A 23,529-nucleotide genomic window follows, 5' to 3' on the forward strand; every position below is an offset into this window, starting at 1 on the left:
CAACAGTCCACACGTGCCCAGAGTTGTAATACAATGGTAGAAGAGGAATTTTAATGACAGCCTCTTGATAGGGAATAACTACAAATCTCTGACTTTTTCTGAAGGGTGTCTACACTTGCAGTCTTCTGAACAGGGCTGGCTCAGAACCCAAAGCCTAATCAAGTGAGGTCTTTGGAAACATAAAATTCATGTTCCTGTGTTGCGACAGCGCAAAGGTGACCTGAAACCAGCTTAGCAGGCCGCTGGGGTTTCCCCCAGCACAGAGGTGTGCTCAGCGAGTTGGCTGTAGGAAAGTGAGCATAGCCAGAGTGGCTCTGTGTCTCGTGATCTCTGGCTATTGGAGGACCAGTTGGAGTTCGTCACAAGCTAACAAGAGTTTGGCCAAACAATACACAGAAGTTAGACAGAGTTGCAGTCCCCTCTGGTAACGTCTTAGTACATTTCAGTTCATTCATGCTTTTGGTCTAGATCGAATGATGCTGCGTTCCTTCTATACTCAGGAGTCTTTCTGGAGTTCCTTTGAGAAATGCAACTCTGAATGCAGACAGAGGGCAAGTTTGATTTCATGGCCCAAGGGATAAAGCACTAGACTGGGATTCCAGAGATCTGGATTTTATTTTTCCTGACCTGCTGTGTGGCCTTGGGGAAGTAAGTGGAGAGCTCTGTTCCTTTTCAACTTCTTACAATTGAAATAGATAAGGAATGAGCTACTTGCAACACAGATTTTGTATGGGTCCTGATCACCAATGAGGCCTCTAGACACTTCTTCTTGGCAGTCACTCAGTAACAAGTAGGATGTCTTCATGTCACCCGGCTATTTATGAGTTTGCTGACGGCTGATCAGCCTGATTCTGGAGGCCCCGATCTTTTCACAGAAGGGGGCAGGTGTTGGTAGCTGTTGGAGGGACATGGGGCAGTTTTTACCACTTTTTTCTTCTTCTCTGCCTCTTCTCACCTGTGCTGCAGCAGGACCTCTCCAATTGAGCCACCATCTTGCAGCTTAGCACTCTCCACTGGAGATGGTCCTGAACAAGGTTCTCCAAAGTGTCGACACCAATGCCACACTTTTTCATGTGCGCCTTCAGCACGTCCATATAGCATTTCCTCTGGCTCCCTCTGTTCTTCCTCCAACTCCAAAAACAGAATGTGTTTTGGGAGGTGATGATCAGACATCTGAACCACGTGACCAGTCCAACGAAGTTGTTGATGAATGATAATGGCTTCATTGTTGATCATGTTCAACTCTTTCATGATGCTAGTGTTCATGCGCCTATCCTCCCAAGATATATACCACAAATAACAATAACCTGAACTTCTTTGATACTTTTAAAATTAAATTTATTTAGATAAGTAACAGTGGCTCCAGTTTCATTAATTGTAAAAGTTAAAAGACAAAACAAAGTTTTGTTTTGTTTTTTTACCGACTGTACCACAGAGAAAGTTTACGGAATCAGCAAATCATTTTTTAAAAAAATGGATCATACGCTATCAGATGTTCTGTTCTACTTCAAAAATACTAGAGATTCTGAAATATTTAGTCACTTTTCAGATTTTGCAAAGAGGAATATTGCTTTTGATTCAGAGCAAACACTGAGAATAAATGAGAACAGAGCCACAAAACTGTCTAACTTAAGAACATAAAAAAGACATTGTTAAATGGGATCAAGACAGATTTTCCTTCACAAAAGCAATAGGTAATACATATTTTTTAAACTTTTCATACAATCCTTTGAAAAAGCTTAATGGTACACAGGAGAATTATGGGCATAGTCCTTTGAAGTGTCAGGTATCAGATGGATAGGCCAAAGCCAGAACAGGCTGGAGGAGTCAATGCCAGACTGAGTTTGTATGGTATCTGCTGCCCTTCAGGGCTCTATTTGCTTTTCAAATGCAGATAATACCAATGCCTGCAAAACATGGTAAGCTTATCGTCACTGCCAGCAGATCAGAACTAGGATAAATGCTTCCTTTGGATAATGTAGATTCACAGGTTAGGACACAGGGGCACCATTTAATTCAAATTATAGTGATTAATGCCATGAATTTTTGGGTGGAAGGGCAAAATCTATATTAGTGCTAAAAATATCAGCACTAATCACTTCTTAAAACAAAGAAGTAAGATTTTTTCCTTACTAGATGGAGTTTTTCAGATCATACTTGAGAATTAGTTTCTCCTTGTGGAGACAGTTCTGGAATACAACACTAAATGGAATTTTTCTGTCCTAATAGAATCCAGAAGGGAATGAACAAAACATTCACCAAATTTTGCTATAATCAGTCACCTTTAGATTTGCACAAGATGCAGCCTATCAAGTAAATGATAAAGAAACTGAAGATCAGTTATAATTAATGCAGTATTTAAATTAAGCAAAGAAGAACAAAACTTCAGTTCCACTAATGCAGCTAAGTTGCACAGAGATTTACCACAGCGCAAAGGAGAATTAGGTGAAAGCCAACAGGTGACCTGTGCCCCTTTGTGCATTTGGAAATCTTTCCCTAATGCTTTTAATAGTGACGTTCTCTCCCAGTGCCTGATCCTGGAAATTGCTGAGCAACGTCAACTCCCACAGGAGCTGCAGAAGCGCAGTACCTTTGAAGATTAAGCCACAGATTTAAGTATTGACTGTGGATTTAAAAGCCTGGCTTTACACACCTAGGCTGGGCCTAGACTGCAGGAACAGTCTGCATAAGATATACAAAGTGCGCAACGCAATTTGCGTATCTTTTGCCAACAGTTCTGTCAGGAGAGGCTTTCCAGACATTTGGCCTGTCCAGACGGGGCCAAATGTTGTGAAAAGTTCCCCTACAGGACATCCCTTATGCCTCATGGCACAAGGTATACAGGGATGATGGCAGAATGCATCTGCTTTTCCAAGAGTGGTCTCTAGGTTGAAAATTCTGCCATTAAAACTAACGGTAGGTCTACGCAACAAAGTTATTTTGAAATAACAGCTCCTATTTCAAAATAACTGTCCTAGTGTCCACACAACACAACCACTATTTTGAAATAATTTCAAAATAACGGTTGGCTTATTTCAAAATTGGTAAACCTCATTCCATGAGTAATAATGCCTATTTCAAAAGAGGTATTTCGAATTAGGTGCTGTTAAGACAGGGAATACAGCCTATTTCAAAACAAGCCATAATGCCTCCAATGGCTGTATTTCAAAATAGGCTCTATTTGTGTAGATAATATACTTTGAAATAGCTGAGTGCTATTTTGAAATGCATTTTTGTGTGTAGCTGTGTTATTTCAAAATAAGCTATTCAGAACAGCTCTTTCGGAATATCTTATTTCAAATTAAGGCTGCTGTGTAGACATACCCTCACATTTCCAAGAGTAAATTCTTCATAACCCTTATCCTTGGGTTACCATTTCTACCTGGGCATACTCTGCTACTACTGTTAGCATTTTGCACTGACTTTGCAGAGGTGCAAGTGATCACACAATTGTGCAAGGCAGATGTGAGAGCTGTATGAAATAATCTCTGTAAAAGGAGAGCTCACCCTATCCTATAAATACAACTTTTGGGTTTTTTTCTGTAATGTCCAGTTAATTTGTCATAATGTCTTTGTAATGCTACAGTGTACTGCACATTCAGTCTCCTACACGAAAACTAGCATCAGAGAACTGACAAAACATTGTTGCAACAGGATAGTCCCCTGGCCAGAGACAGTCACATAAATGAGAACAATGTAAACCGAGAAGAGGTACAGTGTTTAGGGAAATGTTTGTTTTCTTTCAGTCATCAGCACCAACAATACTCCAAAATATATATCGTACACTTCTCTGAAAGAAATACAGTGTAACCAAAGTTTCTTACTCCACAGGTATCACACTACATTTACTAGAGTCCGATCATGTATAGACATGAGAATCTTTCACTTGTCCTGCAGTCAAATGGGAGTGGAGGGTATGCAGACCTCACAGCATCAGGTCCTTGGTAGGGAACAGAAGGAGAAAAATGAGCTACGCAGCTTGCACATGGGGTAACATATGAGGTACATATCTCTTGCGAATGCTGCTCTCTCTTTCCCGGTCCAGTGAATGACTTCTTTAAAATTAAAGTAACCTTTAATGCCGGACCCACACTTTTAACAGACAAAAGTAAACCTATATTTTAGAACTCATGAACAATGAATAGATATTAGAAATCAAGTTTTTGCTAGGAAAATACTAGCAATGTGCGTGTGACTTCCAAAAATAAAGCTAGATTTTATTATTCTATATTTATAGTCATATAACTACGGGTCTTGCGCTATGATTTAAAGGTGTAACACAACATTGGTATAGAAATGATTCTGTCGCTCGCTTGATGTGTCCCCAGATTCCATAATGATGTCACAGCTTTGTGATATATTGGGAGAGGCCCGTCATGTCATTTGTACTACAACAATGAGCTATGCATGGTAAAACTCCTATTTCCCTAAAATCAAACAAACAAGCAGTTATGTAGCACTTTAAAGACTAACAACATAATTTATTAGGCCATGAGCTTTCATGGGACAGATCCACTTCCTCAGATCTGGAGATATGCTTGTTTGCTTTGTAAGAATACAGACTAACTTGGCTATCTCTCTGATATTATTCCCTAAAATAGGTGCAGGTTTTCTATGACACAGCTTCTTGTGACCGAAGGGCTTGATACACGTCCTATTTCAGTCAAAAGGGGTCTTGAATTGGCAAGATTTTACAAAAGTGACAAGTGATTTTGAATGCCCAGCGTGAGCTATTGTAAAGGGACGTGACTTTCAGACAATGCTGAGCAACTGTCCCTCTGAAATCAGGTCCCTTTAGGATGTCTCAAAAGTAGGACACCCAAAATCACTAGTTGGCATTTTTTTAAAATTTGGAGTTAACTTTGATAAATGAACGTCTTAAAAAGCTGCCCTCTGAGGATGCTGTAACCATGTTCATTATTTGGTAAATCCAGGAATCACCTCTAGGCATTTCTACAGATCCAGTGTAAATTTCTGTATGTTGGGAAAAATATCTACATTCATGGCATACTGCCCAGATGTGAGAAAAAAAAAATCTAAGAACGGCTCACAAGAAAGTAACCTTTGTATGCTACACATGAAAGAAAACATAGGCACTTCTGCTTCAAGAGTTACCAGTCTTTGATAATAGCTCTCTTAATCCTACTTGGAGAAAAATCCACAATAGCACAGGTGTATGAAATATAATTCTCAAAAGCTTGTTTGTAAATGAATCTGGCTTCATAAAATTGCCCCAGTGGACAATGGAGAGCAGGTGGCAACCACTGCAGAGAGCTGTCAAATGCAGGGTCTTCCCTGAAGTCATGCTGCTCGCTTTTCAGAACTGGGTTATATCCATCAACCAAACAAAAAAAAATTCCCTGGGAAATATTTAATGTATCTGCCTCTCTCTCTTTGCACTTTTTTTAGACTATAATTTAATAGCAACTTACTTTCTTCACAAGGTACTAAAGCTACTAACCTACTGGGGATTTTATTTCTGGCCCAGTTTAATGTGGTACTTGTTGAAAAAAACCTGTGCTAAAAGGCACTGTAATTAACAGATTTCCTCACTCTTGTAGCATTCTGGTAGATGCCGCAGTATATTGTCTCCATAATAGAATATCTACGAACACTTTTGGGAAAAGAGCTCAAATTTTCTCAGTAGCAGCTGCTCCAATTAGGATCAAAATGAGTCATCAGCAGGCCATCATCTTTCTGATTGTCTATAAAGGTCTGGCTACTGAAATAAGCTCCTTTAGTTCAATGCCCCCTTTTTGTACCATGGACTGACCATGCGGAGGTCATTAGAACATGGATGTCAGACTTACTGATAGGAGTTAAGAGACCCAAACTTTCTGGAAGCCTGAGTAAATGAAACAAAAGTGAAGTTTTCACAGTGGTCAAGTTTGACTTTTTTAGCCAGTTTTGGGACAACTCCTCTCAGGGAGCGCAGCCCCATCCTTTGCTCCTCGTACCACACGTTCCCCAGGCCACTAATCTCCTTCCGTGCAGTCAGATAGAAAGGAGACTTTGCTTCCATCTGGGTTGGGGGCCGATGGATATACATGTACTTGTAGAGGAGGCAGTAGGGACACAGCTTGTGTCCTTTGGAGTGCTCGTGGTATATCTGGCCATAACACACCTTGTTTGAGCTCACCCTGTGTTCTCGTTTTACACTGTCTGTTCGAGCAAAAAAGGGCCTGTTTTGTGAATCTTTGAGTAATTCAATGTCCCCGTACATTAAGTCTGCATGCTCCTGCAAAGTCCTCATGTTGAGGTACTGGCTGTTATATTTCACCACAGTGGACAGTAGGGCTACTGGACTCTCATCCCCCAAGCACCCCGTTCTCCACATCTCTTCTTCATCGGACAGGGAAAAGTAGACAATGTTGCGAGAACGAGCACCGGACATCCCAGCCTTGCTGAGCACCCGGAGTTTCTCCTTCAGCTTCTTGGTGGAGGAAGTGAAGGTGCTGCTGGTGATGGAAAATCCCACCCCGGCATTCTTCAGAATCCGGTCCAGGCCTCGGCGGATGGCATGCAGGGATGTGGCTAAGAAGTCTGAGCCATCTGTTTTCTTCACTGTAATGTAAAAGTCCTCAAGGAGTTCATTCAGCTTCGCAGCTGGAATCTGGAACAAGAAAAATACAAATGTCAGTTACAGCCACCACAGGCCCTGGGACAAAGTGGGAGAAGGGACCTAGCTCCATGCCCTGGAAGGGGCATGACCAGGCCGGAAGGGGCAGGGCCTATACCAGTCAGCCCTTAGCACTCCTTGGATTTTTCCTCCTGCCCATTCACGGGCCTGGCAAGTGTTATTATATACATGGGATAAAATCCTTTACTAGTAACAGGCCTGAACTGATAAGCTTGGATCTAGATCCAAATTCTCCCAAACAGCAACAATAGTCCCATCTAGAGTTTAGCTTTTTCCCACTGACCAGCAGTGAACTTCAATTCTGGAGCTAGATCTGGATTCAAACTTCTCCAAAGCATGATGGTCTTCAGATCCAGGATTGTGGTTCAGACCCCGTTCTATTCTATAGCTGGCAAAACACCCCGACTAGGTCAGTAAAATGTGCTACTAAGCGGGAAGACCCAAGTTCAAGATCTTTTTCGCCCTCTGCACAGAGGAAAGGCGCAAGATGCAACACGCTCTTGGCATCCCAAGAAGAATGTAGTGACCTGGCAGTTTTTGAAGAGCAAGGGTGCGTATTTGTGTAACTACAAAGAGAATGCAAGGCTAAAGCAGCTGATAGGAAAGGGAAATGAAGTTGTAGGGAGGAAAAAAAGGCAGCCTGGAATATCAAAGCTGAGTTCTTCAGCACTCTCCTTTGCAGAGATGAGGACCCCATTGGTATTAGGGCACCAGGATTAATGTAGAGCAAGAGAGCTGACAGGTTCTGATGTTTAGGGCCTAGGGTGACGAGACAGCAAGTGTGCAAATAGGAACAGGCCTGGGAGGTAATAGGTGCCCATGTAAGACAAAGTCCCAAATATTGGGACTGTCCGTGTAAAATCAGGACAACTGGTCAGCCTACTGGGGCCCCATCCACTACAGCACCAGAACACCAACTCCCACCTTCTAAGAAACAGAGATCAAATCTTGGCCCTGCTGAAGTCAGTGGATCAGGATTTCACCTGGTATGAATACATTGTGTTGCTTGAAGTACAATGCTTGCCTTATACTCTGTACTTTCACCTTTTAAGCTCCAGCTACAGAAATTTTCCATTCCTTCTTTCCACTGAGATACCCTTACAGCCTCTATAAATCTCATAATTAAAGGAAAGCATTAAGCTGGTTATAATGAGATGCTTGCAATAACAGGAGGGATGGATGTATAATATTGCCTTTGATTCCTAGAGTCAAAGAATTAAGCAGCATTCAGGGACTCTGTCCGTGCTCACCAGCACTTACCTGGACCATTGTCTGCCATGCGTGGAATCAGACTTTGTTAACCCGCCTGCACAGGGCTTTTTCAGTGCTCCCATTTCTACTTCTGGATTACAAACACATTTGTACATTGTGCAAACAGATGCACATCCAAAGGGCGACTGCCTCCTTAAAGCAGACCCCTTCGGAAGTGAAAACAAAAGTACTTCCTGACGTTACAGGTGGACGAGGAACAAACTGTCCTTGGCGTTCTAAGGTTCTACCACATCCTTGGGACTCAACTGACATGCCTCAAGTGCCCAGCGCGCACGCTCACGCATCTCAGCCACACAAGAAACCCTTCCCTTAAGCAGCAGGCTGCCTGACACACACATCTTCTAAGAGCTCCTCTGTATCAGAGGAAGGATCATAGAATCATAGAAGAGTAGGACTGGAAGGGACCTCGAGAGGCCATCGAGTCCAGCCCCCTGCCCTCATGGCAGGACCCAGTACTGTTTAAACCATCCCTGAAAGCCATCTATCTAACCTCTTCTTAAATATCTCCAGTGATGGAGAGTCTACCACCTCCCTTGGCAATTCGTTCCAGTGTTTGATCACCCTGACAGTTAGGAACTTTTTCCTAATGTCCAACCTGAACCTCCCCTGCTGCAATTTAAGTCCATTGCCTCTTGTTCTATCCTCAGAGGCAAGGAAGAACAAGCTCCCTCCCTCTGCCTTATGACACCCTTTTAGATACCTGAAAACTGCTATCATGTCCCCCCTCAATCTTCTCTTTTCCAAACTAAAGAAGCCCAATTCTTTCAGCCTTTCTTCATAGGTCATGTTCTCTAGACCTTTGATCATTCTCGTTGCTCTCCTCTGGACCCTCTCCAATTTCTCCACATCCTTCCTGAACTGCGGTGCCCAGAACTGGACACAATACTCCAGCTGAGGCCTAACCAGCGCAGAGTAGAGCGGAAGAATGACTTCTCGTGTTTTGTTCACAACACACCTGTTAATGCATCCCAGAATCACGTTTGCTTTTTTTGCAACAGCATCACACTGTTGACTCATATTTAGCTTGTGGTCCACCATAACCCCTAGATCCCTTTCTGCTGTACTCATTCCTAGGCAGTCCTTTCCCATTCTGTATGTGTGACACTGATTGTTCCTTCCTAAGTGGAGCACTTTGCATTTGTCCTTATTAAACTTCATCCTGTTTACCTCAGCCCATTTCTCCAGTTTATCCAGATCCTTTTGAATTATGACCCTATCCTCCAAAGAAGTTGCAACCCCTCCCAGCTTGGTATCATCTGCAAACTTAATAAGTGTACTTTCTACGTCAATATCTAAATCGTTAATGAAGATATTGAACAGAACTGGTCCTAAAACAGACCCCTGCGGAACCCCACTAGTTATATTTTTCCAGCAGGATTGAAAACCATTAATAACTACTCTCTGGGTACGGTTATCCAGCCAGTTGTTCACCGACCTTATAGTAGCCCCATCTAAGTTGTATTTGTGTAGTTTATTGATAAGTATATTATGTGAGACCGTGTCAAATGCTTTACTGAAGTCTAGGTATACCACCTCCACCGCTTCTCCCTTATCCACAAGGCTCGTTATTCTATCAAAGAAAGCTATTAGATTGGTTTGACATGATCTGTTTTTAACAAAACCATGCTGGCTGTTCCCTATCACCTTACCACCTTCCAAATGCTTGCAGATGATTTCTTTAATTACCTGCTCCATTATCTTTCCTGGCACAGAAGTTAAGCTGACTGGCCTGTAGTTTCCCGGGTTATTCTTGTTCCCCTTTTTATAAATGGGCACTATATTTGCCCTTTTCCAGTCTTCTGGAATTTCTCCCGTCTCCCACGATTTTCCAAAAATGATTGCTAAAGGCTCAGATACCTCTTCTATCAGCTCCTTGAGGATTCTAGGATGCATTTCATCAGGCCCTGGTGACTTGCAGACATCTAATTTTTCTAAGTACATTTTAATTTGTTCTTTTCTTATTTCAACGTCTAAATCTACCCCTTTTTCACTAGCATTCTCTATGTCAGGCACTCCTTCAGATTTCTCAGTGAAGACCGAAACAAAGAAATCATTAAACCTCTCTGCCATTTCCAAATTCCCTGTTACTGTTTCTCCCTCCTCACTGACCAATGGCCCTACCCTCTCCTTGGTCTTCCTCTTGTTACCAATGTATTTGTAAAAAGCCTTCTTGTTCCCCTTTATGCTTGTAGCTAGTTTGAACTCATTTTGTGCCATAGCCTTTCTAATCTTGCTGCTGCACGCTCGTGTTGTTTGCCTATATTCGTCCTTTGTAATTTGTCCTAGTTTCCATTTCTTATACAATTCCTTTTTTATTTTGAGATCATGCAAGATCTCCTGGTTAAGCCAAGGCGGTCTTTTTCCATATTTTCTATCTTTCCTACGCAGCGGGATAGCTTGCTTTTGGGCCCTTAATAATGTCCCTTTGAAAAACTGCCAACTCTCCTCAGCTGTTTTTCCCCTCAGTTTAGCTTCCCATGGGACCTTACCTACCAGCTGTCTGAGTTTACCAAAATCTGCCTTCCTGAAATCCATTATCTCTATTGTACTGTTTTCCTTTCTACCCTTCCTTAGAATTGTGAACTCTATGATTTCATGATCACTTTCACCCAAGCATCCTTCCACTTTCATATTCTCAATAATTTCCTCCCTATTTGTTAAAATTAAATCTGGAACAGCTTCCCCCCGGTAGCTTTTTCAACCTTTTGGAATAAAAAAGTTGTCTGCAATGCAATCCAAGAATTTATTGGACAGTCTGTCTCAGCTCTGCACCCTTGTGTGCTGAGTAGTGGTGTTCAATGTCCCTGGTTACTGCTTTGGCCTCAAAGTGGATTTTTAACACTGTTTCGGTGTTATTTTAATTTTATTTTATTTTATTTTTATTGTTTTCTGCATCACTTCAGACAAGTCAACTTCTTAGGCCTTATTTTAACAGAGCACATGCTTAACTTGAAACACTGAACTATGGGCTTAAAGCTAAGACCATGCTTAAATCAAGTACTTGCAGGACGGGAACGTTAATGCTTGACCCACAGAGAAAAATAAGGCCCCTAAGATAATAAACGTGGTTTTTGGCCAAGAACATGCATATACTGCTTCTCCTGCCAGAGCTCCCCTGTACCCAGCTTGTCGCAGGCTGCTTGAACTGCACCAAGGGGCAACAAGGTACAAATTAAATACGACCATAGGCTTATTCTGGTGACTGTGTTGGCCCCGGCTAATACTGGGAGCATAAAGAAGCTTTAAATCCTCATTTTACTTAGCCCTGTTTCTCCCGTTGATCTGCCACTCTGACCTGACCAGAGGAGCTCTCTCTAACAGTGCTTACCTTAGTGATGTCCATGTGGTCCTTAAGTCCTTTTGTCATACACCAGTATCTCCACACGTTCAGAGCATACAGAGTGGCCTTCGTAGTGTTTGGGCTCACTGCACTGATGCACAGATACTTCAGGTCGTCGTCAAAATTGAAGACAGGAAATTTGTTGAGTTTAGTTGAGTATGCTGGAAAGCAAAAAAAAAAAAAAAAAATAGGGGGAAAAAACAATTTAATCTTCTTGAACTCTTGAGTTAATCAGGTTTTCAGCAACTGGGAACTGTTTACATAAGTAGAAACAATGAGAAATGAAGTCACAGAAACAGCAACCTGGCATGAAGCTATTTGTGCACTTTGATTGGAACACTAGAATGTGGAATGGTTATTTCTTATACAGGTCATCAATATGGGGGTGCCCCAGCACATGGTGCTAAACAAAGTAAATGACACAGACAGAGCAATTCAAGACCTTTTACTTGGGGTAGAGGGATGGGAAGAGGACCGGTGTGATGAGGGAGAAAAGGGGGTGCCTTAATGAACTCTCTCAGCAATTGAAGCAAAATGCTCCATCACATATGGATCCTGATTCTCCACGGCCCAGAACTGTAGGTAATGAGGCGTAAGTGGGCATTTAACATCACTCAGCTGGAATGCTCCACCCTGTCCCATTGCAGGGCTTTCTACCCTCTTTGCACTCAGTGCCAAGCAGTGCAGAGAAGCAGGGCAGCCAACAGAGACGGTCTGAGACAGTGCGAGGCCAGGATTAAAGTGCAGATACTCAGTGCTCATTTCTCAAATTCTCCTCAGCCTCACAGGAGGGATCCAAATGGAGTCGATTGATGACTGACCCTACTCTGGTTCTTCAGGCCCTTACTATCTCTTATGACAAAGTAATATGTTTTTACGACACCACTATAATTTTATTCCATCCACTACATTTAAGAGTAATCTATATGGGCCTGAAGCCTGTTTATGTGGCAGCCCAGGCCATGTGAAGTCCTAACAGGTGCTTAAGTTGTCTATACAGTGTGCGCCCAGTTGGCTGCTCAGTGGGACTGCCAGCCAGCGTGACAAATGAAATCTCAGCAACAAGCAGTAAGAGATGGAGAACTCATGGAAAGGAGCTCCCCTCCAAAGCAGCTCTATATCCTTCCCCAAGAGATCTACCTCCATCAACCCTGCAGCCACAGAGGGTGCAGCGGTTACTACAGCCCAAGGGGTCTGCTAATCACCAGCTGTGTCGGAGGAGAGAGGAAGGTCCCAGCCTCTTTAAGTGACAATGAGATTGTTTCATGATGAGAAGGAAGGGGCTTTCCCCCTCCAGTTCTCATGGGACAACCCAAGGGGCCTCATCTCTGCTTCCACAATGCCCCCTGCATTTTCTCCCCCATCATTCAGCCAGCCAGGAAAAAGTCTGGCCCTATAGGATGCTGGATACTCATTGCCTCCCCACCATCATCATTTCCCAGAGCTGACACCTGTAAATGGCATCTGCACTGTGACACCACTCCTGGGAACAGCGTGTCGATCCCAGGGAGTCCACCTATGTTTTAAGTGGGTAGATAAAAGTGCCGCGTTAGCCTAGAGATCCAGTCACTCGAACGTTCTCTCCCAGTGCAGGGGGATCCTTGAGTAGCATCTGTAACCACAGTAGCCGCTCCTACGCCGCCCCAGCTTGTAGTGCAGAGAGCATGACTGGGGCACCTCTTGTGGCCACTGTGCAGTCACTGCAAATTAGAACGGCTGCCAGAGCAGCTTCAGCCCCACTTGCGGCCCCTCTTCTCAGCTGCATTGGTCACATTCCAGCTTAAGTACAGAAGGGAAACGTAGGCGCAACCCCAGAGGCACTGAGACCACTGACAAGGGAGAGTGAAGTCTCTGCTACGCATCCTTGGCTGGAAGCCAAATGGCCTTTAGGTCATGTGGTAGAGCACAGGGCTTTTGCCCCAAAGGTTGCAGGTTCACACCCTCCTGTTAATGACCTGGATGCACTGGCCTTTCACAGGCATCTCAGAGCCACTCTTCTGGTGGGTCCTGTTAGATGAATCCCTGTGGCTTTAGTTCACCTTTCAGTGACTACAGCAGGTGAAGAAGTTCCCCCGGGACCTTGTTGCCCCAGCTTCTGGCAACCCTCCAGAAACTCACCAGGAAGCCTGTAACCTGTATTTGGTGCCTTCTACATGCCACAGGTAATTGCTGAGCACCTAATCAATGGAATTGACTTCAGGCCAAATTTCTGCAGAAGGCCCCTGCCCCTTCGCTTTCCCACACTGGCTTCTGTGAAGCCATCCTGTGGCTGGACTTGATAACCGCTGGGAGGTGCCTTGCAGCCCTACATTTCTATGATTCTGCCTCACCGCCAGCTGGCCTGAGAGCTACCAGCGCGAGTAGCAACAGCTCAGCCCTTTCGAAAACCGGGCATCTTCTGGCTGTGAGCCTAAGTAGGGGATTTAGGGGGAAGAGGTTCAAAAGTGCCCAAGGGATTTAGGAGCATCAGTTTCACTTAAAAAATCTGTTGGATTTGTGATCTTAGTGACCTTTGGTGCTTTTAAAAAAATTATGCTTCACTTTAGGCATGCAGACTTGAAAATTGCAGACTAAATTTTTAGGCATAGCATCACAGGTGCAGCTTCCTGGAGTCCCAGGGACTGGACTGTGAGACCGGATGTACTCTGCCAGGTGCTTATGTACAGGACCCAAAATTGCACAGACTTCAAGATACGGAGTTTTTGTTCCAGCTTGTATCTTATATGTTATTAGCTTTAATTATTTATGTTGTGGTTGCAACTAAGAGCCCCAGTCAGCCCTAGAATTGCCAGGTGTGGAACAAACTCAGAACGGAAAGACAGTGGTTTTGCAATATGAGTATACTGAGTGTTTCATCTGAAGTAGGATGTTATTAATATCAAATACATCCTCAGAACTCTTCATTTTTTCTGTACACCACTCCCCTGCCTCCCCCGGCTTTTTCTTTTGATTGAAAATACCCTATAACTCCGCTTTAAGTTGTTGCTAAAGCTTGAGGACCAAACTAGCTGATTCAGAGATAGTTACCCTGGTCATCATGGGAACCACAGACAGACCTAGAGGAAAAAAATAGAGGAGTAATAAGAAGGCAATCTGCCAGTCTTGTTGCCATCCAGGTGCACGTGTCAGATAAGAGGGGTAACAGGAGCCACAAAACAGCTGATTCACTGGGAAACGGATATTTTTCATTATCAATAGATTTGCATTCTAATCTCTTTTGCTCTAGGAGAAAGCAGTTTAATCCACTACTTAGTAATCAGTATTAAATAACACAGTAAGGCAGCACTGGACAGGACTGGAACCGATTCAACAACACATGAAAACCCACACTTCATTTTAAGCACATGAGTATTCCTACTCGTTTTCATCAAGAGCCTATCCAGAGCCAATCCAAAGATTTCCATGGTTTTGGCTCAAGCCCCAAGACACTTGAGCATGTTTTTTAACTTTAGACACATTCTTAACTCCCATTGATGAAATTACCAGTAAGCACGTGCTTAAGTGCCTTTTAGAATTGGACCTAAATCAGAAGATGTTCCAGGGCGACATTAAGTCATTTGCTTTTTTTTTCCTCTGTGAAGCATGTGCCAAATCCTCCTCACTTTAATCATTCCCAAATCCCATCAGCTTCATGGTATTTATGCACTTGCAAGACTACATCAGGCCGATTTATCAATCAGCAGCTGAGTCAAGCTCCAAGTGTTTAAAGTTATACAAGAACACACTGTCATGCACAGACAGGAGTCACTGACAGTAACCACGCATGACTCATTGGGTAGATGTCAGCTCTAATTTAGACTTTTGGGGTTAAATTTTCAACTTGCTTAGATGTTTGCCTAAGTTCTATTTTCAAAAGCACCATGGAGTGCGAGCTGCAATGGAACAGGCTACAAACCAAGGCTCCTTTGAAAGCATCCCCTTTTGTGTTTTTCTTTGATCCTCTCTAAGGTTCTCTTGCAGCGTCAATATCTTTTACAGCATGGTTGCAACATCCTATCAGAAATTTACCGAGTGGAAAAATCTGCTCACCAGCCTTCCTCAATTACGATGATAAGTCATTGTTGTCATTTCTTCCCTTTCACAAAGATGTGCACGCTCCAAATCTGTCCAACAAGCACTGTAGTATGTAGGGACCATATCCCAGAACTTTACATTTCCATACGGGTCCCATAGCACTATGCTCTTAGTACCATTTTTCAGGCTGGAGTTGTATCTTCTGTGTTTAAGGTGAGGATGTACATAGACATTTTCAAGGTGGGTTAGTGAGACACCACTGGAGTCCAGAGACTCAAAATGTGATTAATTTTAAAATCTCTGCATCATTTCTACCACCTAAAACTGTAGTTTTCCTCCAAAAAAGAGGCCTGCAGAGGCACTCACTGATCAGCAGGCACACTGCTCTCTGATGCAAAATGCCATTCCATGCACAGAACAAGAGAAGCAGTTGATCCTTGTGATCAGAAATTACTTTCCAGGCCAACCCTACCCGCAGAAAGTAAGGACGCACTTTCCGATATCCTCTCCTGGGGTAAGTCTACACAGCACAGTTATTTCAAAGTAACTGTCCTACTGTCTACATGACACAACTGCTATTTCAAAATAAATGTGAAAGAGCAGTTGAGTTACTTTGAAATAGATAAACCTCATGGATACGTCTACACTAGCCCCTTCCTTTTGGAAGGGGCATGGTAGTGAGCGAGTTCAGAAGATGCTAATGAGGCACTTCCATGAACATGCAGCACCTCATTAGCATAATGACTGCTGCACATAATTCAAAAGTGCCGCTTTCAAATTGCACACTGCCCGTGTAGAGGGGGGCCCTTCGAAAGGACACCCCAGACTTCGAAAGCCCCTTCTTCCTTTCAGATGGGGTAAGAAATGCCGTGGATCAAAAATGCTAATGAGGCACTGATATGAATATTCAGCATCTCATTTGCATAATGACAGCCACCCATAGCTTCGAAATTGCTGCTTTCTAACTGAAAACTAGTCATGTAGATGAGGTTCCTTTGAAAGGAAACCCCAGTTTTGAAAGCATCCTTCTTCCCAATAACTATTCCTGAATACCTTATTTCAGAATAAGGGTGCTGTGTAGACATATCCTTGGGCTACAGCTACACTGTAGCCGTAACGTAAATTAGTTCAAGTTGACTTTGGAAGTTTCTGCTACCCTTTACCGAAAAAGGAGGTAACTTCATAGCTCTGTCTCATTCTTTTTTCAAAGTATTCTTACAAACTGCTGCAAGAGGACTTACATGGCCAAAACCTACTGTTATAATGCATATAAATTTTGGTTTATTCTAAAGAGACCTCTCACACGTCTTTCCAGGGACAGCTGCCAAGTTCCACTTGTTTTGGAATAAATTATAAACTAATTTCAAGCCCTAGATTACTAATGTGTAAGCTCTTGTCTCAGATACATCTGAGTAGGCATTGTGCCATAACAGCCCTGAGCTATTTCTACATCGATTAAAATGTCATTGGTAAACAACGTCTGGATTATGAAATTGCAATAAAAGCATGACAGAAATATTTGTTAGTTGCACAGCTGAGAGATACCGCAAAGTTTATAAGATTGGTTGAAGGAAGAAATATTGGCCTAAGCTTATCATTGTTTACACAGCTGCATGGCATGTCGATGTTTCAGAAAGCCACTTATAATGGCAGCAGATCACGCTGAGCCATCCCAGGGATGGATAGCCAAGCGTGTAATGGGGGAGAAGTGAACCTGCCCACTCCATTGTTAGCAGAAGCAGAGGTGTTCTGAGTATGGAGATCTGACGTAAATGGCCCCGACCCCTCTTTCTGCCTGCTGTTGGAATCACCACACAGATGAAGTTTTAAAACTATCTTCAGAAGAAGTGGGCCTGTCCCATGAGAGCTCATCACTGAATAAATTATTTTGTTAGTCTTTAAAGTGCCACAGAACTGATTTTTTGTTTTGTGAAGCTACAGCCTAACGTGGCTACCTCTCTGTAACTTCAAATCAGTTTTTCAAAGCATCCCAAGATGACCAGTCATTCAGAAAAGATTTCATGGCCCTGGACAAAGGAGCATCACCATGACCCCACAAACTGCCACTGCTCAGCAACAAAGGCCCCACTTAAAAGTGTTTGCAGTTTATGAGGCTACAAAGCTGAGACAAATGGAAAAAACAATCCCCTCTCCTGTCTATCCCTCCCCCGCCCGCCCTATTTAGTCATCTCACACGCATTTGCTTGCCCCATTTTCCCCAAGCAAACATGAAATGTGCCACGGTTGGTTAGTTCACAGCTATCGTTTGTTACTTTATTTCAATCTTTTTGCCATGCCTCTTGCAAGCACTTGAGATTATTTGATGATCTCGTCCTTCAACACTGTCATCATACCAGCAGCTGCTTTGGAGGCTTCTCTTGCAGCTTTCAGATTTTTAATTTGGGATACTGTGCTTTATTGGTAGTGTTAAAATAATGGAGTTTGTGACTCAGATTTGTACATTTTAATACCGTATTCTAGAACACTGCAAGTTCTGACTTGGGAAAGGACTGTCATGCCAAATTTACAGTCTTGGATCTGGGTCTCTGTCTGGGGTAGTTTTAAATCAAAACCCTCCCTTAAGTAAGTTCTTTTGCCAACCCTAAAAACTTTTTCAATAGCGCACACGCACGCACGCACACATGCACAAATTAACCATTAGCCACGCTGGGTCGTTGGACAAAACACAGGGATTGGCTTGGGCTTGGAAAACCCCGTTTCAGTTGAAAATGTTGCTGTCTTGTGAGAGGGGCAGTCCTAGCTCTGGAAAGTCTAAAAGCAAAATGGAACACTCGGAGTCAAAATATACCCTGAGCTTCACTAAATCCAATCTCAGGCTCAGATTCAAGGAAGCATCCTTATTCAGGAAGGGCACTAGAAGCATGGGTTTCAATCCCATTGAAATCACTGTGACTAAAGAACGTGTTTAAAGGCGAACACATTCTTAAGGGCTTTGCTGAATAAGGATGGACATAAGCATGTTCCTGAAATTCTGCCTGAATCAGGGCCTCAGTGAACTCAACGAATAGCTGACAGAAGAAGGAGCAACACTTTCAAGTGGTAGTTGGGGGAGAGATATAGGTTGGATATTAGGAAAAACTATTTCACTAGGAGGGTGGTGAAGCTCTGGAGTAAGTTACGTAGGGAGGTGGTAGAATCTTCTTCCCTAGAGGTCTTTAAATTGTGGCTTGACAAAGCCCTGGCTGGAATAATTTAGTGGGGACTAGTCCTGCTTTGAGCAGGGGGTTGGATTTAATGACCTCTTGAGGTCTCTTCTAACCCCATGATTCTATAATTCTAAGTGATGCAGGAAAGGACAAGCTTTGGTGAGCTTGTTTGCAAGCCACTTCTCAGAATGTTTTACCAGCTCACAAGAATTTCACAGCAGTGTGGATTCCTAAGGCTTGTAAGTGCTTTGGATTCTTTTCTACCACGGGCTTCCAATTTCTACGTGTTTTGTTTTTACAGGATTAAAGAGAGTAGCCACCTTTGCAGAAACAGTTTATTACATAAATGAGAATTGGTCACCATACCCAATTACAGACAAAATACTGTGAATAAAGCATGCACGTATCACAGACATCAATGACGTTACCAGTTGCTTACTTTTGAAATGATCTTCTTAGTTCTGTAAGTTTAAGGCTGTACCAAAACCAAATATTTCAAAACAAGAAAGTCACACTACAATAGTAGCTAACATTGTAAATATCGTGACATCCATCTGTTGTTGAGCAAAACTAAACATTTGAAACGTACTTATGGGGAGAACTAAACAAAATGAGCTGAGATGCTAAAGCATCAGACTCACCTAGCAATCTGAAGCTCAGGCAATGATAAGATAAGTTAGTGGCCTGCTCCAATTAATAAGCAACTAAAGTTATTCTTTTGAAATACTTAAAATGAACTGAGAGGTGAGAAAATGCAGGAACACAGCCACCCTATCATTCTTCCTTCAATTTCTTCTCCTTGCCTAGTCGGTGTTTCCTGGTCTCTTTTGTGTAACAGCAGCACTTTTGTGGGACCGCTCTGAAACAAATGTCTCGGGAGCAGATATATGACCTAAAGTGTTTATTCCATTCTAGTTAAAGTCTGAGGACCACTTATTTGTGGAATGGTAAATAGACCCTATAGAAAAGCAGGCTTTTAATTTCACTTCATGTGCATAAGAGCCAAGCCCTCAGCTGGTACAAATGGCAGTAATTTCACTGATTCCTGTAGTTGGCACCAGCCAAAGATTTGGTACTTCATGCAAAGCTACTTTGTAAAAGTGACGTTGTGGGGTGCCACAATTCTTGCTCCTTGCAAATCAAATATGCCAATCTTAGTGGCAGTCTTAGCCTAGGATCTGAGTCTCAGGACAGTTCTTTATGGCTCACCTACCACAAAAAAATCAAGTGACATGATAACACCCTCAGTGACAACTGCTCAGCCTCATTTTTGTCATATCCCCCACTCTGTTACACTGTTGCAATCCTAGTGTACATATGTACTTCCAGGAAGATCAACCAAGTCAGGGTCGATCTTCCAGAGTTCAATTTTGCATGTCTGATAGAGACATGCAAAATCAATCTGTCTGGAATCAGCAGTCAAGCTCTGTACTCCTTGCTATTGTGAGGAGTAAGGGAGATGAATGGGAGAAATGCTCCCAGCAACCTCCCTCAGTGAGGACAGTCAGGAAAGTCTATTTCAGATACGTCAGTTCTAGCTATGCAATTGCCCTATCTACAGTTGTGTATCTGAAATTGACTTACCTGCCTAGTATAGACCAAACCTTATTTCCTCCACAGAGAGTACTGCTTGAAGGCAATGGGGATGAATGGATGACTGCAAATGGATCTTAGTTAACTATTTTGGTGAGGATGCACAAACAAGAAAGCATTCAAATACACTTCCCAGAGACGCACCGGTTCTGAAAGGTTAGAATACATCAAAACTGTACATTTTCCCCACTAAAACAAGCAACTATGACTCAAAATGCCCAGAGGGAGCAGATATGCTGAGGAATAGGGTCCCATTTTCACACAGAGACGTATTTTAATACTAAATTCATGTTTTAAAATAATTGGCTGCATTTAGGAATGAGATTTTCAAAGGCACCTAAGTGAATTAAATATAACTCCCTTAGGGTCTATCAGAATTCCAGCCGAGAACATTAAAATATTTTTCTAAAAATACCTTGTCCTGTAATATAATTAAACTGATACAAGATTTCCCCAGGTACCTCAGTGACTGAAAAAGATGCAAGCCAGAAAGTGAAAAGCACACAGGCTGAGCCTATCTAGTCCAGCACCCTCAGGATCTGACCAGAGGAGAAAATTTACCACACCACAGAAGGTCAATATTGTCTAGCACATTACCAACATTTCCACTGCTTACTGGGCTCTTAGAAGATATTTAAGGGTAAATTAGAGCTAAATAACAGCACAGAACACTGAAAACCAGGACTGGTGACTGTAAACAAACTTTATGGGATCACGGGAAACTTGGCCATACCCACGGTAAGTGGTCATCTGGCTAACTTGAATCATGCTGGATTACAGATGTTGCTGGATGAGAGAGGGTCAGACTAGAGAAGTTCAACCTGTATTCTGTTCACAAAAGCATTAGACCCACCAATTTAATAGCATTTCCAGAGCTGGGGACTCCATAAGCAGTGGTAGGAGATGTACCAGCAGAGCTGTTTATGCTCAGAAGGGAGCAGTCCATTTCCCATTACCAACATATACACCCATGGAAGTACAATCATATTTTCAGATTATTGTGCACTAAATGAATCATATCATTTACTATGGTGATGTATTTTGGCAAAACCATATCCTGCTTCTGCAACGAGCTACAAAGGCCTGGAAGCCATGGGGGGGAATGTTTTTGCAGCATGGGAGGCCAAGCCAGGTGTCATTTTTGGCAAACTGGGCCATGGGAAAGTAGAATGTAGACTAGCTATTCTGCTGAAGCAGTGACTAACAAGAGCAGGACACACCAGTGACAAGCACAGGTGTGCAAGAAGCAGCACAGATTCAGGATCTGGTTCTCTACAGCTTCACACCTCAGAAGAGCAACTGTAACTCCCTGTCCCAAATACGGGCCAAGGAGATTGGCGGGGTGGGGCAGCTTGTCCCAGCTCCACCAACCCCCAGAAAACCAGGAAGGAAGCAGCAGCTGCTGGGCCTCCCTGGGAGCCCTAGGGAAGTGGCAGGGACACAGAAGCTGCCCACGCTCCCCGCTTTTCCTCAAGGTTCGGGGAAGTGACCTACCTGCTCTCTGGCCAGCAGCTGTACCTGTGCAGCTGCTGGCGGAAAAGGTCAGCAGGGGAGGACTCAGATATGGGACAATTAGTCCCTTTTAAAAAATAAGTAGGGACACCTTTTTGGCATATGGGACCGTCCCACCTAATACAGGACGTATGGTTACCCTCCACCTCAGGTGAACATTTAACATGTGTACCAAGTGGAGTAAACTCTCCCAAATCAGAATTCTGCACTCACACCAGCAGAGGCATTTTACCTGAGTTTTTGTTCAGGTCACAGTGGCCACCAAGTACAGAAACAACAAGCTGACTTTAAAATAGCAAATATTAAATGGAGCCATATTGGCAACAAAGGGCTAAACTGAAGCCAATACAGCTCTAATGATCTATACCACATGAGAATTGGGCCCAAGATCTCTGAAGATGAAATTAGACTAGGGCATAGGAGAGACAAATGCTATTCCCTACTCTGCCAAAGACTCCATCTATGACCTCGGGAAGGTCTCTTAGCTGGTCTGACCCTCAGTTTCCAATCTGTAAAATGGGGATAATAGTACTGCCTACTCTCAGGAGTGTTGTAAGGAGTAATATTTTAAAAAGCTCGTAAAGTGCTTTAAGGTCTACTGCTGAACACTATACAGGAGGTTCAGACACACCCAAGAGTTTTAAGTAGGAGTTATACATTTAAATGGGGATAAAATTTTCAAAAGGGACTTGTGATTTTGCTTGCCTTGATTTTTGGGACACATAGCGGCATGATTTTCAGAACATGCTGAGCACCCACTTTCAGAAACAGGGTCTTTTAAGGGATCACAGGTTGGACAGCCAAAAAGTGATGCTCCCAAAACCACTAGTCATGTTTGAAAATCTTGGCTTACAATTCTTTTTGGATGAAGGCAGAAATTGCAAGTGCTTTTAAGATATTTTTAGGCCAAACTTTTCTGGCAAGGTTTGAAAAGTCATCTCAAGTTTTTCAGTAGCGCATCCCTTTCCACCCTAAAGCTGTCCAGCAAACTCACTTCAAAAAGGAATCGACCCTTTTCAGCCTGTGAAAACTCCCATCAAAATCGAGATCAATTTATCTGCTTTGTTCTTTTACATTCACATTTTCAGCATCTACAGTGAGATTAGAAAAGTAACTTTTTGAAAATGAAATGGCAGAGCTGAGACAAAGGGTCTGGCATGAAGAGACCCTGAAAAGAGTGAGTCCCAAAACATTGGGCTCTACTCTGCTGTCACACTAGCTTTGCAGCAGCTTAAGTTCATTGATTTCAATCGAGCTGAAAAACGGAAGGGAACTCTGTTGACTTTGGTGGAGTTATTATTCCTTATTTACTTTGAAATTAGAATCAGGACCACTATGAAAGTTAATATAGAAGAGTATCACTACTGTGCCACTTCAGCTTAAGGGCAATGAACACTTTCAGACTGTTCCGCTACTAATTTAAAATGCTTTCCTCATTATTTGATTTGACGCTAAAATGAACATTTCAGATGTCAAACTCTTCTCCCATTATTCTGCAACAAATGCAAACCAAACATCGAAACAATGCTCTTCAGCAACACATCCTATCTTAGCAATTGCTCTGTTTTCACATGTATCTGATTTAGTAAATAACTTTCATTAACTTTATCAAGGTTTTTTCCAAAGTAAATTGAAAAATAAGAATAACCCATGTCATTTTTCAGTCACTTTTAGAATACTTTTTAAAAGCAAGAGATGGGTTTCTTAACCGGGTATATGGTAACTCGTGTGGTACAGGATATTGTAAATTTGGCACCTCCTGTCTACCACAACATATTGTTTCCTTCTACAGAAGGCACGAAATACTGGCTTACAACATTAAACAAACAGCGGAGTACACACTTTATAATGTCATACATAAAACTGTTAACTGGCACAGCCTCTTAGTATAGATTTTTCAGTTAACTACAGTAAGTGGTTATAGCAGCAATATGTAAGAACATAGGAACAGCCATACTGGGTCAGTGGTCCATCTAGCCCAGTATCCTATC

The 23,529-nt window shown here is 42.7% G+C and overlaps 1 protein-coding gene across 4 annotated transcripts in view; it reads right to left on the reverse strand.

Moving 5' to 3' along the window:
- Positions 1–1,327: 1,327 nt before the first annotated feature.
- Positions 1,328–23,529, reverse strand: part of LOC142013372 (uncharacterized protein KIAA1958-like) — a 125,759-nt gene continuing 103,557 nt past the window's right edge. For all 4 annotated transcript variants that reach the window (XM_074994668.1, XM_074994669.1, XM_074994670.1 and 1 more), the window contains 2 exons: positions 11,241–11,413; positions 1,328–6,613 (listed from right to left, as the gene is read on the reverse strand). In XM_074994668.1, the coding sequence (XP_074850769.1) occupies positions 5,807–6,613; positions 11,241–11,413 (980 nt within the window). In that variant the 3' untranslated portion in view covers positions 1,328–5,806. The remainder of the gene's footprint in view (positions 6,614–11,240; positions 11,414–23,529) is intronic.

The sequence above is a fragment of the Carettochelys insculpta genome, chromosome 5 (genome assembly GCF_033958435.1).
Source record: "Carettochelys insculpta isolate YL-2023 chromosome 5, ASM3395843v1, whole genome shotgun sequence".
In the NCBI taxonomy this organism is placed as follows: domain Eukaryota; kingdom Metazoa; phylum Chordata; order Testudines; family Carettochelyidae; genus Carettochelys; species Carettochelys insculpta.